Source organism: Numida meleagris, chromosome 7, assembly GCF_002078875.1.
Source record: "Numida meleagris isolate 19003 breed g44 Domestic line chromosome 7, NumMel1.0, whole genome shotgun sequence".
Classification (NCBI taxonomy): Eukaryota; Metazoa; Chordata; class Aves; order Galliformes; family Numididae; genus Numida; species Numida meleagris.
Window position 1 is genome coordinate 1,298,876 of NC_034415.1, and position 21,241 is coordinate 1,320,116.

At 40.0% G+C, this 21,241-nt stretch overlaps 2 protein-coding genes across 6 annotated transcripts; one reads left to right on the forward strand and one right to left on the reverse strand.

The window, feature by feature from the left end:
• On the reverse strand, positions 371-12,818 carry HENMT1 (HEN methyltransferase 1). 5 transcript variants are annotated; one of them, XM_021405366.1, is made up of 9 exons: positions 12,395-12,818; positions 11,702-11,779; positions 8,556-8,687; positions 7,544-7,656; positions 6,774-6,908; positions 6,189-6,371; positions 5,270-5,447; positions 2,613-2,952; positions 371-1,966 (listed from the first exon to the last, which is right to left on the reverse strand). In XM_021405366.1, the coding sequence occupies exons 3-9, from the start codon at positions 8,670-8,672 to the stop codon at positions 1,911-1,913; spliced, it is 1,122 nt and encodes a 373-aa protein (XP_021261041.1). In that variant the 5' UTR covers positions 8,673-8,687; positions 11,702-11,779; positions 12,395-12,818; the 3' UTR covers positions 371-1,910. The 5 variants fall into 5 exon arrangements, with proteins under 5 accessions (XP_021261041.1, XP_021261038.1, XP_021261042.1 ...); XM_021405363.1 differs by lacking the exon at positions 371-1,966 and having other exon boundaries at positions 2,176-2,952; positions 12,395-12,817; XM_021405367.1 differs by lacking the exons at positions 371-1,966; positions 8,556-8,687 and having other exon boundaries at positions 2,176-2,952.
• Positions 12,891-20,717, forward strand: PRPF38B (pre-mRNA processing factor 38B). Its single transcript, XM_021405354.1, has 6 exons — positions 12,891-13,304; positions 15,844-15,912; positions 16,199-16,350; positions 16,435-16,495; positions 18,989-19,212; positions 19,493-20,717. Exons 1-6 carry the CDS (start codon positions 13,020-13,022, stop codon positions 20,349-20,351), a joined length of 1,650 nt encoding a protein of 549 aa, XP_021261029.1. The 5' UTR covers positions 12,891-13,019; the 3' UTR covers positions 20,352-20,717.

Sequence of the window (21,241 nt, forward strand, 5' to 3'; positions counted from 1 at the left end):
ATTCTAGCTATTAAGTAATTTTCTGCGTTCTCCACACCCAACTGCTCATTCTTGCCTGCGCTCCCCTTCCTACCTGTTAAACCAGTACAAGTGTTAGCAACAGATTAGCTGACTTAATTCCCTGTATGACCACACAGCAGGACCTACCAGCAAGAAGGGGAAAGACAAACGTTCTTAAGACATTTTAAACATTTCTGTTAAGTTTTCATTGTGTTGCTTTCTTGGTAAAAATTGATCATTAAGTTACATTACTTCTCATTTTTTTAAATGAATGGAAGTCTGTAAGCATGTCAGCAAAGAAAGTTTTGCCCAAGTTCAGAGTCGTATGACCAATTTCAGTTGCGGTTGGAAGGATGGTATCTACACTTGTAAATGTGGCACTACTTTGGGTGGCTGTTTTTTTTTTTTTTTCCTATTGCCTTCTCTTTTGATCTACTAATGTTCCCCTGGTACCTTCATTTAAGTATATGCTAGTACCGGTGCATTTGATTTTGGCAACGTTCCAAGCAAATTGCTTGCTTACAGTACTGCATAAAATGCGTTTGTTTCATAGATTAGGAAGCAAATGCCAAGACTTTGCACGAGAATTTTTCTGTCATTTCAGAAGCTCTTTCTGAAGGCTGCGTTTCTTCTATTCAACTTAAATAGAAGAAAAAAAAAACACAACATAAAAGTACCAACGACTAACCATGATAGCACATAATCCAGCGTAATGGTCAAAACCTCGTTAATCAAAATAATGGAAACAAGCACGACATAGAGCCTTACACCTTACAAGCCTGCCTGTGACAGGACTTGAACAGATCATAAGTTTATTAGCTCTGCTACCTGTTTAAAAAAGCTCTGGGGAGACGGACAATTAACTCCTTCAGGCTCACTGAATTAGGCACTCCGTTTTTGTTTTGTTTCTAAATAATTGAATATTTTTATAATTTACTTACCGTACTTGCTCACTCTGCATCTGAAACACTGATCAAAACCATTCTGTTCAGCTATTCTGACCAAAATCAATCCCTACTAATTTGTTCAGTACCTGTCACGTTATTTCCTTTATATTGAATACTCCATTGTATTTTTTTCCTGTCTTGGCTTCCTTTTCTACCTTTTTTTCCTGTGTGCTTTCTCCACTTTCTGCTTTGATTTTGATGCCGAAATGCACTGAACACTCCTGCGTCTGATCTCATTTAAGCTCTTTCTCAACACTGAATGTGGCTGTTTCACAGAACTTCTTGGGCTTCTGTTAACTTTTATTCACTTTTACACCTAAGTAACACAAAATTGCACCATTATCTCAAGTTGCTTTCACCAACTTGTTTTTTTTTTTTCCTGCCAAAGCAATAACATGTTCATTACTGTACTTGCTAGTTATTTTTTCTACAATCCTCGTGACACTAACAGGTATTTCTAACTTCAGGATCTTTTATCAAAATAGCAGCAACAACCTAAAGTTGCTATGTTGCTTGAACAACCTAAGTTGCTATGTTTCAAGATGCATGTGCCATCTCCTGGTCAGTAATATTACCACATGCAACTTAAAACATCTATTTTTCATAAACTTATTTTCATCGTCCTGATTCCAGACAGCAGAATTCACGTTCACCCCTTTCAAATGTCAAGTCTGAATGTGACACTGTGAATACATAATAATCAAAAGACCAACCTGACAGTGAAGAGCTGTGCATGGTGAGTCCTGTGGAAGGGCTTCACCTCATGAAAAGACCATTAATTCAATACTTTAAAGAAGACTTTAATGCTGATTTAAGCAAATGGAAACCTGGAAAGCTGGCACACAAAACTGTTTCACTTATTTTAGTAAAAAACAGCAGTTTCAATTCAAATTTATCTATTCCAAATAGGTCTGCTGTATATGATAAGCAGTATATCCTTCGATTTCAGTACACATACATGTGCTAGGGAACACCAAACAGATACGGCCAAACATCTGTAGTCTGTCTTGATATTTTCCCTAGAAAAGGCATAAGCAAGAACGTAAGAATTTATTGCCAAAACTATCACTAAAAAAAAAAAACAAACAAAAGTAAATCCTTTTACAAAGAATGGGGGTTAGCACTCATTAACCACTTAAAGACTGAATTACAGCTGTCCCTTCCCTTTCATGACTTCCAAAAATTTATAAGACAGAATGTAGGCATCTCTCTAAGAAACAGTTAGTACTTAGACATTTTTTTCGTTTTTGTATTTGTTTTTTTTTTTTTTTTAATGTTCACAACTGTGTGCAACCTGTTTCACAGAAATCAAGTTAGTTACACTAATACTTGCTCATTCCTAGCCACCAAAGATACTGTGAAAGGGATACAAAATGCAGACTTGAAATTAACCACCTCTGGTGGCACGAAAACACAGGTTTTCAAAACTGGGGCCAGCTTGGCACTCATGGAAAAAAATAAAGCTGACAGATATGTTCTGGGCAGTTTAAGAATGATTTTATGGTTGTAGTTAGCATACAGAACGCACCAATCCACAGCTACTAAAAATCAGTGTTTTCATTACTGTAATTGAACTTAAAGTTAGAAAACCGATCTAATTCTCCTCATCTTCATATTCAGTATTGAGCATCATAGCAGAACAATCACTGCTCAGTGTGACCTTACCAGTAATAAGCCTGCAAAACTTCTCAAAAGTGCCACAAAGTTCATTTACTTTGGGAAAAGAAAAAATTTTTCTGAGGGGTATATAAACCACATTTCCACTGACAAATGGCTCCATGCTTTTTTCAACAGCCAGTGTTTCAAAATCTTCTGAAAAACAGTTCACTGAACATTGGAGTTTCAATTTTCTCTCTGTAGGATCATCATTATATTCTTCATATTCTGACAGTAAATGGTGCAGCAGACTTCGCATAATGATTTGCGCTCTGAACATAACTTCACTGACCACTGCATTCTGCAGGTACTTCTCATCTTTAAGGCTTGGATACACTGCTTTGAAGACCTTTACAGCATGCAGGAACACATAAAACATTTATCATTATCATACATTCAGATTGTAAACGCTCATCAAAAAACTTCCACATTGCAATCACATTTTGACTCAGTCCTGTTTCATTTCTGACATATTTTCAAACAGAGAAAAACTACATAGTACAACTTGACTTCACGCGTTGCCACTGCAATGGCAGTTAGTAAAGCTAACAGAACTTCAAAACAATAATAATAATAATAATAATCAGGCTTGTGTCTGCAAGTTGTACTCACAGATACAGCCAGGTAAAGCCAAGCAATTCCTTAATGCTTTTAATCCTTCTCTTACTTCTCACATTACTGATCATGAGGCGCTGATGACAGTTGCACAGCTATGAAGGTTCTAAATTCATCTAGAATCTGAGACTGCAAATCTGCCTTCTGTTCTATTTTCAGAATCAACCGCAAACATTTTTCCTCAGATGCAGCAAATGTTAAAAAAAAAAACAAAAAAACAACACTGTGACATCAAAATCAGAAAACAACGTTAACGTGTTTTATACTGGGCTATTCTGTACTGCGAGGGTGGTGAGACACAGGAACAGGCTGCCCAGCGAGGTTGTCGATGCCCCCCTCCCTGGAGGCATTCGATGCCAGGCTGGATGTGGCTGTGAGCAACCTGGCCTAGAGGGAGGTGTCTCTGCCTACAGCCCCGGGGTTGGAACTAGATGATCTTAAATGTCCCTTACAACTCAAACCATTCTATGATTCTATGAGTCTACATCTCAAGAGGTTGAAGAAATCAGGTAGACAGCTTCATTCCCACTAGCTTACTATTAAGTGCTTTATACCAACACACTACCAACACTACCACCAAAGTTTGAGTCTTTTAACTATTTATTACTTTCTGATTAGATTTTGAACTGCTGATTTATTTGCACAGAATGGTTCGATAACAAAAATCTGACAGTCACAATTTTGATAAGAAACAAGATATAGCACTGCCCTTGTTTAAACCCAAAGGGTATGGATGTCAAAACCCACTCCATAAGACTCTGTGACAAATCATAATGAAAGCGATTTCCATCGTATGGCAGTCACTTGAATTTATTTCCTGCTTTGTCTGCAGAGTATTAAAGAGCACCTTACAATTCTCTTGAGGACAGCAGCTGAGAGGTAAAGACTGAAGTGCTTAGAACACCTTCATAGCTTAGAAACTATGGAAGACATTCCCATAAAATTGAAATATATTTCACTTCACAGGTCACTTGCAGATACCTACACTTAAGCAAGGAAGTGAAATATTAAAATATGTTCAATTAAATAGTTCAAGGCCTTGTAAGTTTGGGAAAACAAAACACCAATGTATTTCTGCATTATTACCTAATGCTACCTCTGAAAAAAAGTATCTTTTTGATTACACTACAAGGCATTTAGATGCATTAGGTTTTGTGCAACGTAGCCCAACAGTGCAGGGTACATTCCAAGAATATTCTCTAATGCTATCTCATTTCGGATTCTCATTTCCCCCTCACCAACACGTGAACACAGAAGTGAGTTGCTGAGACCAACATCCCTCAGCCACAGAGAGCTACGTATACCTATTAACAGTCAGTCCAAGAAAGACTGAAAAACAAAAGAAACCAAAACAGATATACACAAATCTTTCAAACTAAACACACAGTCATTTTGTGCTAAAAGCAAACAAACAAACAAAAAAATAATCCCACCACCAACAAACCAAGATTGCCTGCGCACTACAGGATAAGAACCTATGTCTTTGTAAAATCCCAGTACGGGTTACCTAAAAATGCAGAGGTTAGGGTGTAACAAATGCTAGAGGTTAAGACAAACAGCAGCAAACAGGTCCTGTCAATCCCACTTAAGGAAAACACCTTTGTTAAGGTAATGTATTTGACAAGGCTGTGCGGTTCTCCGAAACATACGCTTTCATATACGCTTCATGCTTTTTGTTTTGTATGTATCTGAAACAGCCTAAATCAGCACCAACAATCTTAACAGCCACGTGATAAAATAATGAATGATTAGAGAAACAGTTACAGTGTCAGAGTACCTGTAGCAAAGAAGAATTTTCATTACAAGGGTAATAGTCTGGTAAAATAAGAATTGTTATCCATGTTGCTCATTAGAAAATAATCTAGAAGGTAAGGGCCTTCATACAATTAGAAACACAAATCATGGACTTAAACACTTCTGAGCTGACCGGTGTGTTAACCAGGGCTAAGACCAGATAGCAACAGTAGACCACAGAAATAACAGCTTCAGTGGACGTTCGTATAAAGTCTTACACCATATCGTTCCTCCTAAATGAAGAAAAGGATACTTACGGTTTTGTAAGCTGCTTCAGTGGGTTTCTCACACTGCACAGGTTCACTAGTTTGAGGGTATTTCTTAATAAACACACCTATTTGGGTACAGAACCCAACATCCTCCATTCCCGCTGGGGGGTTCCCTACACCCGTGAATTCCACTGAGTAATCATAGCGTTTAGCAGTATCTCGAGCCCTAAGATAGACAACATATTCTCATCTTACTAAATATTCAGCCTTCTAATGTGATAAAGACGCGCTCTCACAGATGAGAGAATACAAGCCCGAAGATAAGCACTGTAAAAGCTTTTGCTGGATCACAGCGGTGATCATACTCCTACCGCGGTCTGAATCATTTAGAGTCACAAATTTAGGCAACCAGAAGTTCCTGTTATATCTCACACAGTTCGCTCATGTTTGTGTGTTTTGCTCCAGTTCTTTCACTGTGCCACGATTCACTAAACCATACTTAACTTTTTTCAACACACTCTGCTACTGGAGTTATTATTCCCTAAGTATGCTTGCATACTCTCATAGAAAGGTCCAGAGTAATCAGGTGCTTTGGTTACACACCGTACATTATTGAGCGTACTTCTCAGGCTTACGTGAAGCTTTTGTACAGCCGGGTATTATTATGTGAAAACGTTTATTTTTAATACTTCACACTTCAAATGCATTAACTGTAATAATGATGTATAAAAACAGAAGTTTTAAGTATTTTTCACAGAGCAGTTAAAGAAAAAGCAAACCAATTTAACATAAAACATGAAACCCAGAGAACGTGCTTTGAAACAGCAAAGCAACCATTTACCAAATAAACTGATGTGCAACTTGACAGCAAACAATATGCACGAACCACTGTGAACGTGTTCAGCTATTCCATTTTCCCAATACTTAGTACTTAAAGCTGTCTGCATATGATATTTAGTAAACTCACCAACTTTGAAACTGTGCTCTGTCCCATTCAAATTTGTGGTCTGGATGCCTGAAAGCCATCACTCCTGGAAGCAACGGGTTAAATTCTGAATTAGGAGTACTGATCGCAACCATGGTTGGAGCCATGAAACCAAACACCACTTCAGGAAATTTCTCTAGTTCTGATTCTTCCAGGTGCTCTATTCTGTAAAGGTAAGTTTACACACGTCTGTAAAAAGACTTCACCGCATTTTAACTTTCTTAACCAGTCAAAAACAAAGAAACAAAGAACACAGATCTGTACTCTTTAGTTTTAAGCCCAGGCCTGAAACATTAGCACTGGTAGTGCAGCTGACTGGCAACTTCAAGACTTTTTTGTCTTAGAAGACCTCCTCATACATTTTTACTCTTTCACGTATTCCCTTTCGCTGCCATGTGGTAGCACCACTTAAGTACTTAGTAAAGTTAATTCAAGCACAAATTAGAAAACGCTACATTTTGCTTCTCTGTTTGAGAGGTTTGATCAAGTCTGTTTAGAGTACAGACAAAATTCTAAAATAAACCCGAATGAGTTCAGAAAAGCGCGGTGTGTTGGTTTAATACTTACAGCTCGATGCAAGTTACCAAGTCAAAACCAAGCATGCAGGGATCTTTATGAGCAACTGAACCTTGATGCAAAGTCACAGTTAGGGATCTTTCAGATGGCTCCAAATAATCCGCAGGAAGAGGAGACAACCTATGCCTTAAAAAAAAAAACAAAAAAAAAACCAGAAACATAATACGGCAAAAAGGACCTTAGGACAAGATAAATTTTGCATCCAACTGTACTAGCAACTGCCCTACTTCGATAGATACTTTGCAAATCTCCAAAAGTTTAATCATTTTACAGCAGAAAAAAATATAATACACATACGTTTTAATAACCATTTCAGTAGGATGTTCAGAGGAGTTGATCCAACAGTTGTCCTTTTCTTTTACAAAAGTTTCCACTATTTTCAAGACACTTGCCCAGAGAAGAGTTACACACATATCAAAAACGATCAGATTTGCACACCACAGTCATGTCATGTATAAGCATAAACATCATAACGCAAGCTACATACAATGTGTTTTTACCTTTACAAACAGTATATTTCTCAGATGCAAACACCTTCAGGGCCATGACCCAGACATATGTTGTGTTAGGAGTTGTTACAGCCCAACAGTTCCCCCAGGAAATCTGATACAGCTGGCATCATAACCAATTAATAATGGGCTGCTCTACTTTAGCCAACTGGTATTTCTGCATTTACCCTTATTTTGAAATGGTTTTTAATAAATCATGCCACTAGGTCAAATCAAATAAAAACCTTAAATTAAGACAACTCGAAAGCTTACATTTTCTCTTTCATCACAGTTGCACAGATATCTAGCCCAGCTAACACTTCAATGCAACCACAGAATTTCAGCATCCAGAGAAGCGTACAGTCAGCACATCCTAAATCTGCCACCTGTAAATTAGATATTAGTAATAGAGAGCATTTGCACATTAAATGATGAGACTTTCATAAATACATTCTGTATTTATAACAAAAACATTTTAACGATAAAATGTTTAAAAATCGGAACAATTCAAGCAAACTAGACAAAGTTACCAAGTTTTTCAAAACATGAGGATCCCACAAAATGTTCTTAAGTGGGTCAACCTTTCGATATTACAGCTATAAACAACCACACGTACAGCATCCCAGTAACTTAGACAATGTCTCCCACACGAAGGCATACTCCCTCAAATAACTGAGATATGACTTTAAGTATGAAAGCTGCAGCAACTGTGAATTTTCACATTAACCACTGATTTCACGGGACTCTCCATCCAAAACACTGAGAAGAGGCTCTCCAGCCCTGGGATAACAAAGGGGAAGAACAGGAGTGGTTGATGACCAGACCTTTAGGGTGGAGAAAAGTTGGTCTAATGTAAATCCACACTCTAAACGTCACTTCTCAACTGAGAGTATCCAAGTGAGCGCCAATGTAAACCTGATACTGTACGTGGACCTAAAAGCTCTAGAAGTTTTTAAAACAAAACAAAAAACACTATAATGAAAGACACTTGATCCAAAATCCTCAACGTTAAATCAAGACCAGAATGCTGCCTGCTCTCCAAGATAGGCTAAAGCATTTTTTCTTGTTTATATTTTCCTACTTCCCATCAATTAACAATAATTATATTCACGCCTAAGAAACATCAACAAATGTCTCTCAAAGCAATTCAGTTTTAACAATAGCTCCTCCAGTAGCATTGATAACTAATTAGGTCACCAGATTATGTAGTCTTCTCCTGCCTTCCAGAGGTATCCAACATTAGATATTTTTACATTTATAATGCAAGAAAACAAAATACACCAACCTTTTTTGGTTTGTATTTCTCCACTAAATCTTTAACAAAATTGTAACGTTGTTTGTATAATGGTGGTGTGAATTTAATCACTCCAGTAAACTGCTTTCCTTCAAAGTTCTTATCCATAGTACTTCGATAAGCCTAAAATACAAAAGTTAACTCTTACTTGAAGTACTCTATATCATATCAAAATACAGAATTGGCTATTGTCAGTGGTGTTCAAGCCACAGTTAAGGAAGGAAAAGACCTGATGTCTGTTCTACTTGGAGAACAACCAAAAAAAAAAACCCAAAACATTGGCAACATGGAGCCATAGCTGCTTCATCTACGCATAACACATGCAAGCTTTCTAATAAGTCAATTTTTACTTACATACAATTCTATCTTAAAAAACTACACCTACATTATGTTGGCACAACTACAACATTATCTTGTGTAGCTTTTCCAGCAAGTACAGAAAAATAGTTTCTCACTCAGGTGGCTGCTTTATTTTCCCTCACCTATGATTTAATTTCTCTTACTATTCAGATGACTTGCACGTGCACAGCTCCCTGCGAGTTCCGCAACACAGTGAGCAGGGAGAAATATCTGAAAAATCACTGCATCACTGAAAAGGACTGATTCTGCTGGTCTTCAGCTTACCATGGCCCAAACAGTGCAACATGGCACTAGAGCCACAACCACCAGCCCACCTCCACGCTTTCACACTTTGTAAAAAGAACCACATTTCAGCACACATTAACACTTAACAAGAAGTAATACCCACTAGACCGACAAACAAGGCCCTCGTGAACAAGGAACGGACGCCAGGGAAACAGCTGGCCGGGGAACCTGCACAGGAACTGGCTACGGGCACACTCTCCAGCTGCCTCCTCAGCCCCCGTGCAGCTGGCCTGTTCACATCTCTTCTCTGCAGGGCTCACCTCCCACAACAACTCCCAGCACAGACGGAAACCACCTCCACTGCATCCGGAGGCAAAGGATCACAGCCAAAGAGCACCAACAGCAAGAAGCTAACCTGCCACCTGGTCTCTCAGCCTCACCCCCACGTCCCTCTGTTAAGGGGCAACAGCTGCTCTAATTGCCTTCAATACACAGGGATAACTCAACAGCATAGACCACCTGTTGCACGTATTGCTGCCTTTGCCAGCCTCTCTGTGTAATTAAAAGCATTTGTTTTTCTGTAGTACTGTCCAAATGGGTCCTGCACAGCTCAGCCCAGTGCCTGGTGTCTTCTGCAGGGCAAGCTGCTGCTGTTAGGAAGCAGAAGCACTCTAGGGCACTGGGAGAGGAAAACCCATGTCTGTAGCGGCAGTAATTCATCATCTACCACGCTGCAGGGAAGGGCAAGCTTTGTTCCTCACATAGCAGGCAGACCTTTGCGTGGTCAGTACAACTGGGAAGGAAACCAGTGATCCACGTGATCTGTTACTCTTTCTTTAACAAATACACAAAGCGTTTTGCTAATCGTGAGGCTGCTATATAGAAGATGGCACATAAGGCTCGCTGCTAATTCTGCATGCTTGTGACCTAAGGGAAGAAAGGAGGGAATCTGGTGCTGGTAGGGATTTGTTTTCACAACATTTGTTAATTAGATCCCAGTTCAGTGATAATTGTTCTAGTTTTCAGAGGATAATAGAAATGTATACGCTGGTATTTGCCTGTACTGGCTTAAAGACATTTTGTGTTTTGCAAGATGTAGTCTAGACAGAATGTACGTAGTTAGCAGCAAGCTGAGTGTGTTGTTTACTGAATTGCTAGAAAACGTACACAAGGATTCTTACAAACTGTTGTCCTAATGGTTTTCTAGGTATCTCAAGTTATTGGAATGGCTACCTCCTATTACATTTGAGCTTCTTTGCTTTTTAGGTTTACAGCACTTATCCATTGTCCATATTCACTTCTGGTTTGAGTGGCAGCTGTGGGGAGCTGTCTACAATTTCACAACTCCTTCCGACAGTATTCATAAGGCAGCCTGAGAGTTCATAATCCAAACAGAGTTTGGATTGCAAAGAGGCTCTAAAAAGTGTTGCAGTATAACCAAACCCTACCCATTTGGGAAATTTACTTTAAAAATATACAAATGACATCACAGAATTTTTTTTTTTTCCATATTAGGTTGTAAGGTTTGGTTGGAAGACTGGGTCGTTCAAAGATTGGCAGTGAAGAGATGGAGAACGCTGTTAACCGTTTCAAGCTTTGTGTGTTTGATCTTTTTCTTGCTACTGCTAACAAAAAAGGTTTTGAAGAATTCTTCTGATTATTCCCTACTATATCAATGAAATTTGCCTTACTCTTACAATGCAACAAGTTAAATTTCTCTCATTTAGTCAGTCCAAAGTTGTTCCCCGTCCTTACGCAGCGATACATCTACTTAACAGGAACCACAGAATAATTTATGTTGGAAGGGACCTCAAGAGGTTACCTAGCATAGTCCCCTGCTCAAAGCAGATCCGAGTTGATCTGACTTGATCGAGTGGGTAGCAACCCTTGCCAGGGCAATAGGTTGGAACTAGATGATCTGTAAGGTGCCTTCCAATCCAAGACATTCCAGGAGTCTGTGACTGCTCTGAGAACTTCCGCTCAGAGGTATTTTCCCCGTTTCAGTTTGAAATTGCAGATTGTATATTCAAGGTTTATTCAGTTCAATAAACTCACAACTTAAGTGCATTATTCTTAAGGAATTAATCCTTCTGTGTCATAAAGAAAGCAACAAATTACATGGCTATAATTAAGTAAAAGCATCTCACAGTAGAAAATGATGAATCAAGAAATCCTAAACTGCTGAAACTTATTTAATGTTTCAGCAATTGGAACGAGAAAAACAACTGTATGCAGTTCCTGTACTTTCACTTTAAAATTTCAATACATGTAATTAATTATGATAGCAAAAGAAAGGTAATACAGCACCACTGCCAGAAAACACACTGCAATTTTACAGGAAAATTGAATCCAACCGTAATTCAAGAACTAACAATCAAACCAGACTCAGAGGATGTTTTATGACTAAGTACTGTCATTTTTCTCTTCAGCTTCAACTAACAGATCAGGTCTGCTCCAGAAAAAAATCTGAATTAATCTCCGTGAACGAGAAGTGCGCTCTTACACACACATCACCATCATCTTCCTTTTTTATACTACATATATTTCCTTACTTTTTGCAAGTCAAAATCACTTCCTCCTTGCCATTTTTCACTTTCGCTCTGATTCTGTCTGAAGAGCAGTTTGGACGTCTGGGAAAAGAAAAACTAATTAGAGATAAATGAATCGACAGGTTCTAAATAAACATGCTTAAGTTCGTAGCACCACCACTAAAGAGGGACTGTTTTACAAAAACGTGAACTTACAGTAGAAGAACATTGAGTTTTTGGAACATATTGACTAAATGTTCCAACAGGAAAAGAGAAATATGTGAATAAACAATTTGGGTTATGTAAGTGATAAGGAACACAAGCTGTCTTGAAGCAATTATGCAAGAGAAATGAAGCAAGTGCTCCAAGAGTCAACGGTACACTAAACAAGAGAAAAAAAAAAAAAAACTTTCAAAATAAAGTTGTGACTCTATTTAGCTGCCTGCGGAGTAAGATAACTTCAGTGCTACATGGGCATTATCGTTGAATTCGTTTTGTAATTAGTTCTTTTAATTTCCTCTAAGATTAAGCGGACATTTACTGCAGAGCAATGATGATAACAACAGTAGAGTTCTGCGGAAAGTAATGAAGGTGTTGTGCACACTGCTGAAATTAGATGAGGTGGGAAAGCAGGCCCAAGGGAGCTGGTGACGCTACTCTTAGAGAACAGGAGTGTGGCCCAGATAGCAGAACCGGCAGTTGGGAGAAACCACTTACTGTCGCGGTACGATAGCAACACGCTTCTAACGTAACAGTACAGGCACTGCTCGAAGACCGACTGAAAGTCCAGAGAAAGGAGTTGCTGTTTCTAAGGTTTGACCATTCAGTTACTTTCAGAAACGCGCGTTGGTCTGCAGTTGAGCCGGCGGGCACGGCTCCCGCGCGCTGCTTAGCACCAGGCCTGCCCACAGCCCCCGGCCACGCACGCGGCGGCAGCAGCAGGGCGGGCTTTCGGCCACCGAGAGGCGCATCCGCGGCCGAGTTCAGCAGTCAAAGAGCGCGAACCGTAACCCAGAGCCGCACACTCGCCCGCCCGCCTCGAGGCTGGCGGACGAGACTCTCGAAGCCTTTCTTTTACACGACGAAAACCCAGCTCTCTCCGCCGGGCGGCGAAGGCTCGGCCCTTACGCACGCAGCCGAGCGCATGCGCGCGACCGCGCTCTCCCGCGGGGATTGGCCGATTCGGCCCCGGAAAGCGCCGCCGTCATTTCCGCTGGGGCCGCCATCTTGTCAGCAGTTGGCGGAGGCAGCGCCCGACCCGGCAGCCCGCGCTCTGTGGTGGCGCGGCCGTTCGCTCGCCTCGTAGGCCGCGTGCCGCCGCCCCGCCGCGGGCCCCGCCGCTATGGCGAACAACAGCCCCGCCGTCGGTGCCGGTAACTGCCAGGGGCAGCAGGCGGCCCAGCACCAGCCCGGTGCCGTGCCGCCGGCCCAGCAGCAGCTGCAAAGCGGAGCCCCCAAGCCGGCGGCCTCGGGCAAGCAGGGCAACGTGCTGCCGCTGTGGGGGAACGAGAAGACCATGAACCTCAACCCTATGATCCTCACCAACATTCTCTCGTCGCCCTACTTTAAGGTGCAGCTCTACGAGCTCAAAACGTATCACGAAGTGGTGGACGAGATCTACTTCAAGGTAAGGCTGCGGGCCGCGGCCTGGGCTCCGCGGGGCGCTGCTGGTGCCTGCCCCGAGCCGCTCGGGGCCGCGGGCTTGAAGTGGCCGGGGACCGCGGCCTTTGCCGGCTCCCTCCTGCCTTCCTACTGGGTCCCCTGCCTCTATCTTGTGGTGAGGGATGGGAGTGCATATCTTATTGCTTAGTTGGGGGGTGGGGGGAGAGTCGAGATCTTTGTCTTTCAGAAGCAACGTGTTTCCCGTTCGCTTTGGGATTAGGGGGTTTTGAGTTAGCTTTGAGATGAGCATTTTGACTGAGGGCAGAGGGCGTGAAATGGCCGTCGGAAGGCTGCGCTCTGAGCCGGAGGGTGAGGACGGGACCCGCTCTGCGTGCCGCCTCTGGAAACAAACGAGCAGCCTCTGCAGCCCAGGAGTTGCCGGCCCCGGTATGGCTGCGCCAAAGGCACGGCCGTGCTAGTAGGTGGCTGCAAAGGGAGCTGGCGTGTGGCCCTCTCCCAATTAGAGATCAGTATTTCCTCACTAGTCTTCTTCCCAGTCAAAAACGAGCTAATTGTGAAACTGCTCCTGGCCCTAGGTTGGATGTGCTGGGAAGAGACTTATATCGGTGCATCCATGGGTCAGTTCTTGTTTTGTTAGTGGGATTGAATCAGTTTTACAGCCAGGCTTCTATCAAGCCATTCTCTTAGGTAGAGTTATGCATAATTAATGCTCATCAACACAGCCTCATGTTTAGTTCTGATAGTGAGAGCCCTACTTAAATAATTCGGGCTGCAGTTTTCAGTCGGCTGTATTTTGGAGATTATTGGGATATTTTTCTGAGGTACATTGGGACTGCTCAATAATGTCATTGTGTCACTAGACTGATTTTAGTCTATCTTCAGGGAAAAAATAAAGTAGACAGAAGTATTTTAAATTGGAGAAGCGCGTTGACATATAATTAAATGTCAGCTTATTAATGCAGTATGAATTAAGTTTGTATGCTGAGCCTGACAGTTATTTTTACTCAAAAATAAATGCTAAAGGGAAAACTCAGACCCTTACTTAAGTATTATAAATATGAAGAAGATGGTCTGATGGTGAAAATACTTCAGTGACATTTAGAAGATCTTAATTCTGTATGTATTTGAAAGTTCTTGAGTAATGTTGAGTAATTGCTGGCCTAGTTTTTTCTCTTTTTGAATGAATGTGATGTCTACCATAGCGGGAGTGCTTTCAGATGTATTTGTTTTGGGAACAAGAATAAGTTGCTCATCTCAAAAATTGAAGAATTCAGAATCTTGGCGTCTCAGGAAGAATGTTCTGACTTAACACAGGCAGCTAATGATAAGAGTCTGTTGTTGAACATACAGATTCTTTGTAGATTCTTAAATTAATTCACAAGTAGTTTAAGTCTTCCATTTGTTTTAGTGCTGAATCTGCAGAGTAGGTGACTTCCTCTTTCTTCCTTGATTTTATGTCCTTATGCGTGTCCTCAACTTCATTTACTGTGTGCTTCCAAACAAGAGAAGCACATGTAGCAGTCTTTGTCGGATCAACACTTTAATTATACTTTTCTGAAATAAGTATTATTTCTGGGTCCTTTTTAATTTATGTCTGGGAAAAAAAACATATGTTCATATCGAAAAAATTAAAGGCTACCATTGTGATAATGTCATAGTTGGTCCTTTAACTAAAGTTCTTCCCTCTCCTGGGAGAGGCAAAAACAAGTAGTCTGAAGGGTAAGTACTCTTACTTATGTAGTACTTCTGAAATGTACTGGCAATGCTCATAATATGGGAAGCTGTGGTGGATTTTCCCCAGTGTTGTCATGTCTCACGTTTCTCATTTGGCAAAGACAGTAACCATCAGAAACAGTTGCGCATCTTCCTTCATCCCTTGGTACATCTCCGATTTCAAGTAATTGCTTATGTAGCTAGTTTTGTTTCGTACACTGCTAAAGAATTTTAATATCTTAACTACAGTACAACTTGGCCACTTGCTTTTGTCTCCAGTCCCACGTAGCACCACTGTATTTTTTTTGACTTATTTTTTTTAAGATGATGTGTTTAGGAAATTTCATTCATTAACCCAAATGTTACTCCTCTGAAATTCAAATACAGTCTGGGCAGTCTGTGTCTTTTATTGTCGTATGTAGGGAACGATGCTAATGATGTTCGTGCGCTCATCTCAAAGTGCATCTCAAAAGAACATTCGAATTGGGCAAGCTTTACTCTTTATTGCTTATGAACCATTTTAAGAACATCATTGTAGTCTACGGGGAAAATAACACTGGCTTTTAAAGTGTATGTAGTATCAAAAGAAAGCATCTCATAGCTTTCTTTGGTTTGTTTTCAACTCTGTTCATGATTTTGGGTTTAATGTAATTCAAAAAGCCAAATGCTTTGTTTTAATAACAAAGCAGACTTGGTCTTGAGTTTATGATAAAAACAAGCTATTGAAGACTGATTTACCATTGTTTAAATTAATGTGTATACGTAGCTAAACATAATGGAGACTTACAGTTGTTTTTTTTCCTTTGATTCTCCCTTCCCTGTCCTTTCAGGTTACGCATGTTGAACCATGGGAAAAGGGGAGCAGAAAAACAGCAGGCCAGACAGGAATGTGTGGAGGGGTAAGTAGAAGTACGTGCCGCCTTCAGTTTTTCTGTTTCTGGTAGAATAAAGTTCCCAAGCATAGCTCAGATACGCTTGTATGTTGGCTCAGACCCTACATGTAGAAGTATTTATTACGAAGAGTTGATGTATTCCCCTTGCTTCCAAAGGAGATGAAACTGTGGAGGCAAGTAGCGTTACTTAATTCACATAGTCCTGTTTGTAGATTTAGAGTTGCAGATTTCGGATAAAAACCTCTGCAACTTCCTGGTTGTCACCTAACTTATTTTTTTCTTTCTTTCAAAGGTACGTGGTGTTGGAACTGGAGGAATTGTGTCTACTGCCTTTTGTCTGCTCTATAAATTATTTACACTGAAGCTCACCCGTAAGCAAGTGATGGGCCTTATTACACATACAGACTCTCCATATATTAGAGCTCTTGGATTTATGTATATTAGGTAAGTGTCGATACAGCCAGCTAATGGCTAATGTAATACGCAAAATGCTGTATTCAAGTTTTTCTGTTCTTTTTATAATTAAAGGTACACACAACCACCTACAGATCTATGGGACTGGTTTGAATCCTTTCTTGATGATGAAGAGGTATGTCGGCGAGGGTAATAATTTGTTTTCTTTTGTTTCTTTCCATGTTAATACTTCAGGATTTAAGACTGTTTAATAAGACTTTCTGTAGTTTGATGCTGCAAGTTTGTGTTCTTGTAATTTCATTAATTAGTGCAGGAAGCAGATCTGAGCTGGGATCTGGATCATTTTTCTTAGATTTCTAAGACGTAATGAAATTTGCAATTGCTTACTATGTTGTCTTGTAGAAAGAATATAACGCCATGCAAAGCAAGTTGGTTAAATCAGAATGTCGACAGTAGGCTGTATGAGTGGGTTCTGTGCTTTTTTTTAAAAAAAAAAATTATATTTAAGCTATAGTAAGTGCTGAGAGTACTAATTTTGTCTTTTGCCTATATTACTGGGACAGGGGAGTTGGTACTCGCGTAGTGTGGAAAGTATGTAGTAGAAACCGATGTTAACCTAAAAAAAAAAAAGTACCAAATATCTCTGTAAATTCTGGAATAAAGAAAGACAGTATTTCTTGGGAGCAGAAACAGCTGGATTGCTGCATTGTGAGGTTATTAACATTCCTGCTCATGGGACAGTGAAAAAGCATCATGACGTGCTGACATGGGAATTTCACTAAATCGGGTCCTCTACTGTGCAGTAAGATAGGAGAATGTCTTTGTTCCTATTTACTGTCTGGAGAAATGGAGAAGGAACCTGTGGATGAGGTTTATAGGTATATCAAGTGGAACGTCAAGTCTGCTACATGGTGTTGCAATTTGTATTCATGGATCGGATTGTAAATTCCATCCTGGATTTAAGAATTGTACAGGAGAGATCCCCTGCACTCTTGAGCGTGACAGTTGTCAACTTCTTCAAGAAAATTTGATTTATGTCCCAATACCTGTATTAAAAAGTGTTAATTATGCCTATAACTGATTGCGATGCAGTGCATTTTTAAACCGTTGTCTTTGATGCGAAATATCAAAAACGCTACGTAAAGGAAAGTTAGTTCAGGTAAACTTGTGCTGCTGTATGTTTTTAACAAAAAACAAATCTAGATCTTGATTGCATAGCTGTGATATCCTCATTCTCCCCTAGATGGTGCTAGGTAATGAACTCTTCTCTGCAGTACTGTATTGTAACTTAAGAGGAAAATTGGGGCAGCATTGTTTTCAGGGTCCCGTGAGTAGCTTAATTCCCAGGATGATAAACAAATCACAGATGTAATTCATTGTGTAGATCTTAACTGGTTCTTTATTCAGAGTACCTATTGTAGTTCATGCGTTTTAGTCCTTGCCGTTCTTGGTTTTCAGCATTTCGTTATTGTTGTTTAAAGTGATCCAGTGTGTTTTTGGAATTAGTGTTTGATTGCCAGCTGCTTTCAGTTGCATTATGTTACGTAGGAAAAAATACTTGGGGCTGTTTTTCTTAAGTTTCTTACCAGCCCTGGTCAAACTCATCGGATGAAGCAAATTTATCTGTAGATTGAAACCTACGGGATTTTTTCCTCCAGTTCTAAAATACGTGGAAGCACTTCATCTTTTGACATGCTGCTATGAAAATGAAAGACTTCTCAGGATACACAGCTACTTTTCAGAATGTTTCTTACGTTTATTTTGTTTAACTGTACGTACTCTCCAGGTGCTACGTTTAACTCATTTTTTTCTTCTTTAGATCTCTGCAGCGATTATATTTGGAAATACTGTATATCTGAACACTTAAATGTGTGTGAGTGCAAGCAGTTTTACATTTAGATTTTCTCTTCCTGTTTAGATAACAAATCTCACTTTCCTTGTGTGCTTGCACTATAGGTTTGGGACTGACAATAGCTGACTAACATGTCCTGAGCTGTGAGAGGGCATAGCAAGAAGGCCTTCATGCGGTAATGACCCTTTTCAGAGACAATGGTCATCATGGATTATGCGTTTCCAATTATTTGTTCATTTATTTATTTTTTTACATATTTCTAAATTAGAAACCTCACTGCTTCATGGCAGTTGGTTTGCTATTGCTTCCAATATTGTTAGGATGCCATTTTGTACTACAGATTTTTCTATGATCATTTTTAGATAGGCAATGATCTAGTTCTTAAATGATTTAGGCCACAGGGTTGGGTATGATGTTATGCAGTTGTGCATCCACAAAATGAAGTATTAAATGTAGTTTGAGAGGACTTCTCAACTTTGTGGCATTTCTATAAAATACAAGATCATACTGTATAACCGGACTGTGTAAGAGGATTTTGTGTTAATCTCTTCATTGACAGTCCCTTAGCATCCAGATGGTGCAGGATTAGTATATTCCTGCATGCGTATGTACTAAGTCCCATTCCCTATCTGTAACATACTGCCAAATCCAAAGGGTGCGGAGTTAGAGTTTTCCTAAGGAAATGCATTAGAATAAAAGACAAGTAAACTTTCATAATCATGAGACGTCAAGAGGGCAGTAATGTAGCAGCATTTTTTCTTAAATCATCGAAGAGTATTTTTGACCATCAGGATATTTTTTGTTTGTATTTTATAGGACTTGGACGTGAAGGCAGGCGGAGGCTGTGTTATGACCATTGGGGAGATGCTTCGTTCCTTCCTCACTAAGCTTGAGTGGTTTTCCACGTTGTTTCCGAGAATTCCTGTGCCAGTCCAGAAGACTATTGACCAGCAAATTAAAAGCAGACCCAGAAAAATTAAGAAAGATGGCAAGGAGGGAATGGAAGAAATAGACCGGCATCCAGAACGTAGACGTTCAAGGTCGTATATATGTTATTTTGTAAATGAACGTTGAAAGTTCAATGTTGAATGACTTACTACCTATGAAGAACTACGTTATGTCGTCTTTTCCATAAGATGGCATTTAGGGCAATTAGTTTATGGATGTTAATGGATAAAAACAAATGATCCTGCTATATTGCAGGCTACTTGGTCTTTAAGATTAAATGTAGGCTTAGTATGTAAAGCATACTTCGGAGAGTAGATAGGTTTCCTTTACTTGGAAAACTTGTTTCATACTGAATATCCTTTATTTTGAAAGGTCTCCAAGACGATCCATCAGTCCCAGGAGGTCTCCCAGAAGATCCAGAAGCAGAAGTCATCATCGGGAAGCTCACGGATCATCTAGTTTTGATAGAGAACTAGAAAGAGAAAGAGAACGTCAGAGATTGGAACGTGAAGCTAAAGAGAGAGAAAAAGAAAGGCGCAGGTCTAGAAGTACTGATCGTGCACTGGAAAGGAGACGAAGCAGAAGCAGGGAACGATACAGAAGCCGTAGTCGAAGTCGTGACAGGAAAGGAGACAGAAGAGATAGGGATAGGGAGCGAGAGAAAGAAAATGAACGCAGCCGAAAGAAAGAGAGAGATTATGATAAGGACAGAGGTAGCGAGAGAGAAAAAGATAGTGATCGATCTAGAGAAAGGTCAAAAGAAAGGAAAAGTAAGGGTGATAATGAAGAGAGAAGACACAAGGATGACAAAGATGACAAGAAACACCGGGATGATAAGAGGGATTCCAAAAAAGAGAGAAAACATAGCAGAAGTCGAAGCCGGGAAAGAAAGCATAGGAGTAGAAGCCGAAGTAAGAATACAGGTAAGCGCAGTAGAAGCAGGAGCAAAGAGAAATCAAGTAAGCATAAAAGTGAAAGTAAAGAGAAATCAAATAAACGAAGTAGAAGCAGAAGCAGAGGAAGAACAGATAGTGTTGAGAAATCAAGAAAACGAGACCACAGTCCCAGTAAAGAAAGATCTAGAAAGCGTAGCAGAAGCAAAGAACGTTCCCACAAACATGATCACAGTGATAGCAAGGACCATTCGGACAAACATGATCGTCGAAGGAGCCAAAGTACAGAGCGAGAGAGCCAAGAAAAGCAACAGAAAAACAAAGATGAGACTGTGTGAACTCTTAAGAAGTGGATCACATTGAATCCTATAAATGTTTGATTAAATCCTGCTTATTTTTTCTTAAAGTTGAGATTGTGCAGTAGTTGATGAGCATTCTTCTCCAACCTCCCTCTAGGCTGCAGATTGTCATTTCCTATTCTGGGTAGGGAAGTGCCTTTGTAAACCCATTCAATACATTGACGGTTTCAAACCCATTTGTTTAGTTTAATTTGTAATCCAGAGATTGTTGCATTTTTATTGTTCAGATGTTTCTGAAATGTACAGTCTGTACATACGTCCTGAAAATGTTTTAATTCCTTTGGCATGGTTGCCATGTTGGTTAAATTTGTATGAGGCAATAAACTGCCGCTAATTCTACTTTGATTTTGTAGATGTGGAATTATGGTTTGTATTATCCTGAAGTTAGCATGGCTGTGCTTCACATAATAGTATGGCTTCTTAGGGATCGACCTTGAATGTGTATTATAGCTGAGATATTTATGTGCATACAATGTACACGGAGGGCTGCAGATTTAGAATAACACTTCTGTCCACTGTACCTGCTGTTTTCAGAAACTTTTAAAATGTTTTTTGTTGATCACCACTGTTGACAAGTTGGGAGTGGAATTCTGAGGAGACGGTGGTTTAGATGCAAAGTTTAAGTTTACAATGGGCTTTTTTAGTATAAAATTCTTCAGAAAGGCTACCTCAGGCAGACACTGTAAAGGTTGATGGGTGAGTACTGTAGCCATCTATGCATTTTGTTTGGGGGAAAAAAAATACGTAAGCTTCCAGTTTTGTTAAACACAGTTGATCAATTTATGGTATTTTAATGTTGATAATCAGCAGCTGCACTCTGTAACTTAAGATAATCCTGAGCTAATGAAGGCATTTCAGATGGGAAGAGG

Bases quoted from the DNA above. Each gene is read 5' to 3' on its own strand.
- HENMT1 (XM_021405363.1), bottom strand. From the start codon at position 8,672: ATGGATAAGAACTTTGAAGGAAAGCAGTTTACTGGAGTGATTAAATTC. The intron at 6,372-6,773 runs GTAAGTATTAAA...TTACCTTTACAG, and splicing joins TTGGTAACTTGCATCGAGCT to AATAGAGCACCTGGAAGAAT. The intron at 2,953-5,269 runs GTAAGTATCCTT...CATGCTGTAAAG, and splicing joins CTGAAGCAGCTTACAAAACC to GTCTTCAAAGCAGTGTATCC.
- PRPF38B (XM_021405354.1), top strand. From the start codon at position 13,020: ATGGCGAACAACAGCCCCGCCGTCGGTGCCGGTAACTGCCAGGGGCAG. The intron at 15,913-16,198 runs GTAAGTAGAAGT...TTTCTTTCAAAG, and splicing joins AGACAGGAATGTGTGGAGGG to GTACGTGGTGTTGGAACTGG. The intron at 16,496-18,988 runs GTATGTCGGCGA...TGTATTTTATAG, and splicing joins CCTTTCTTGATGATGAAGAG to GACTTGGACGTGAAGGCAGG.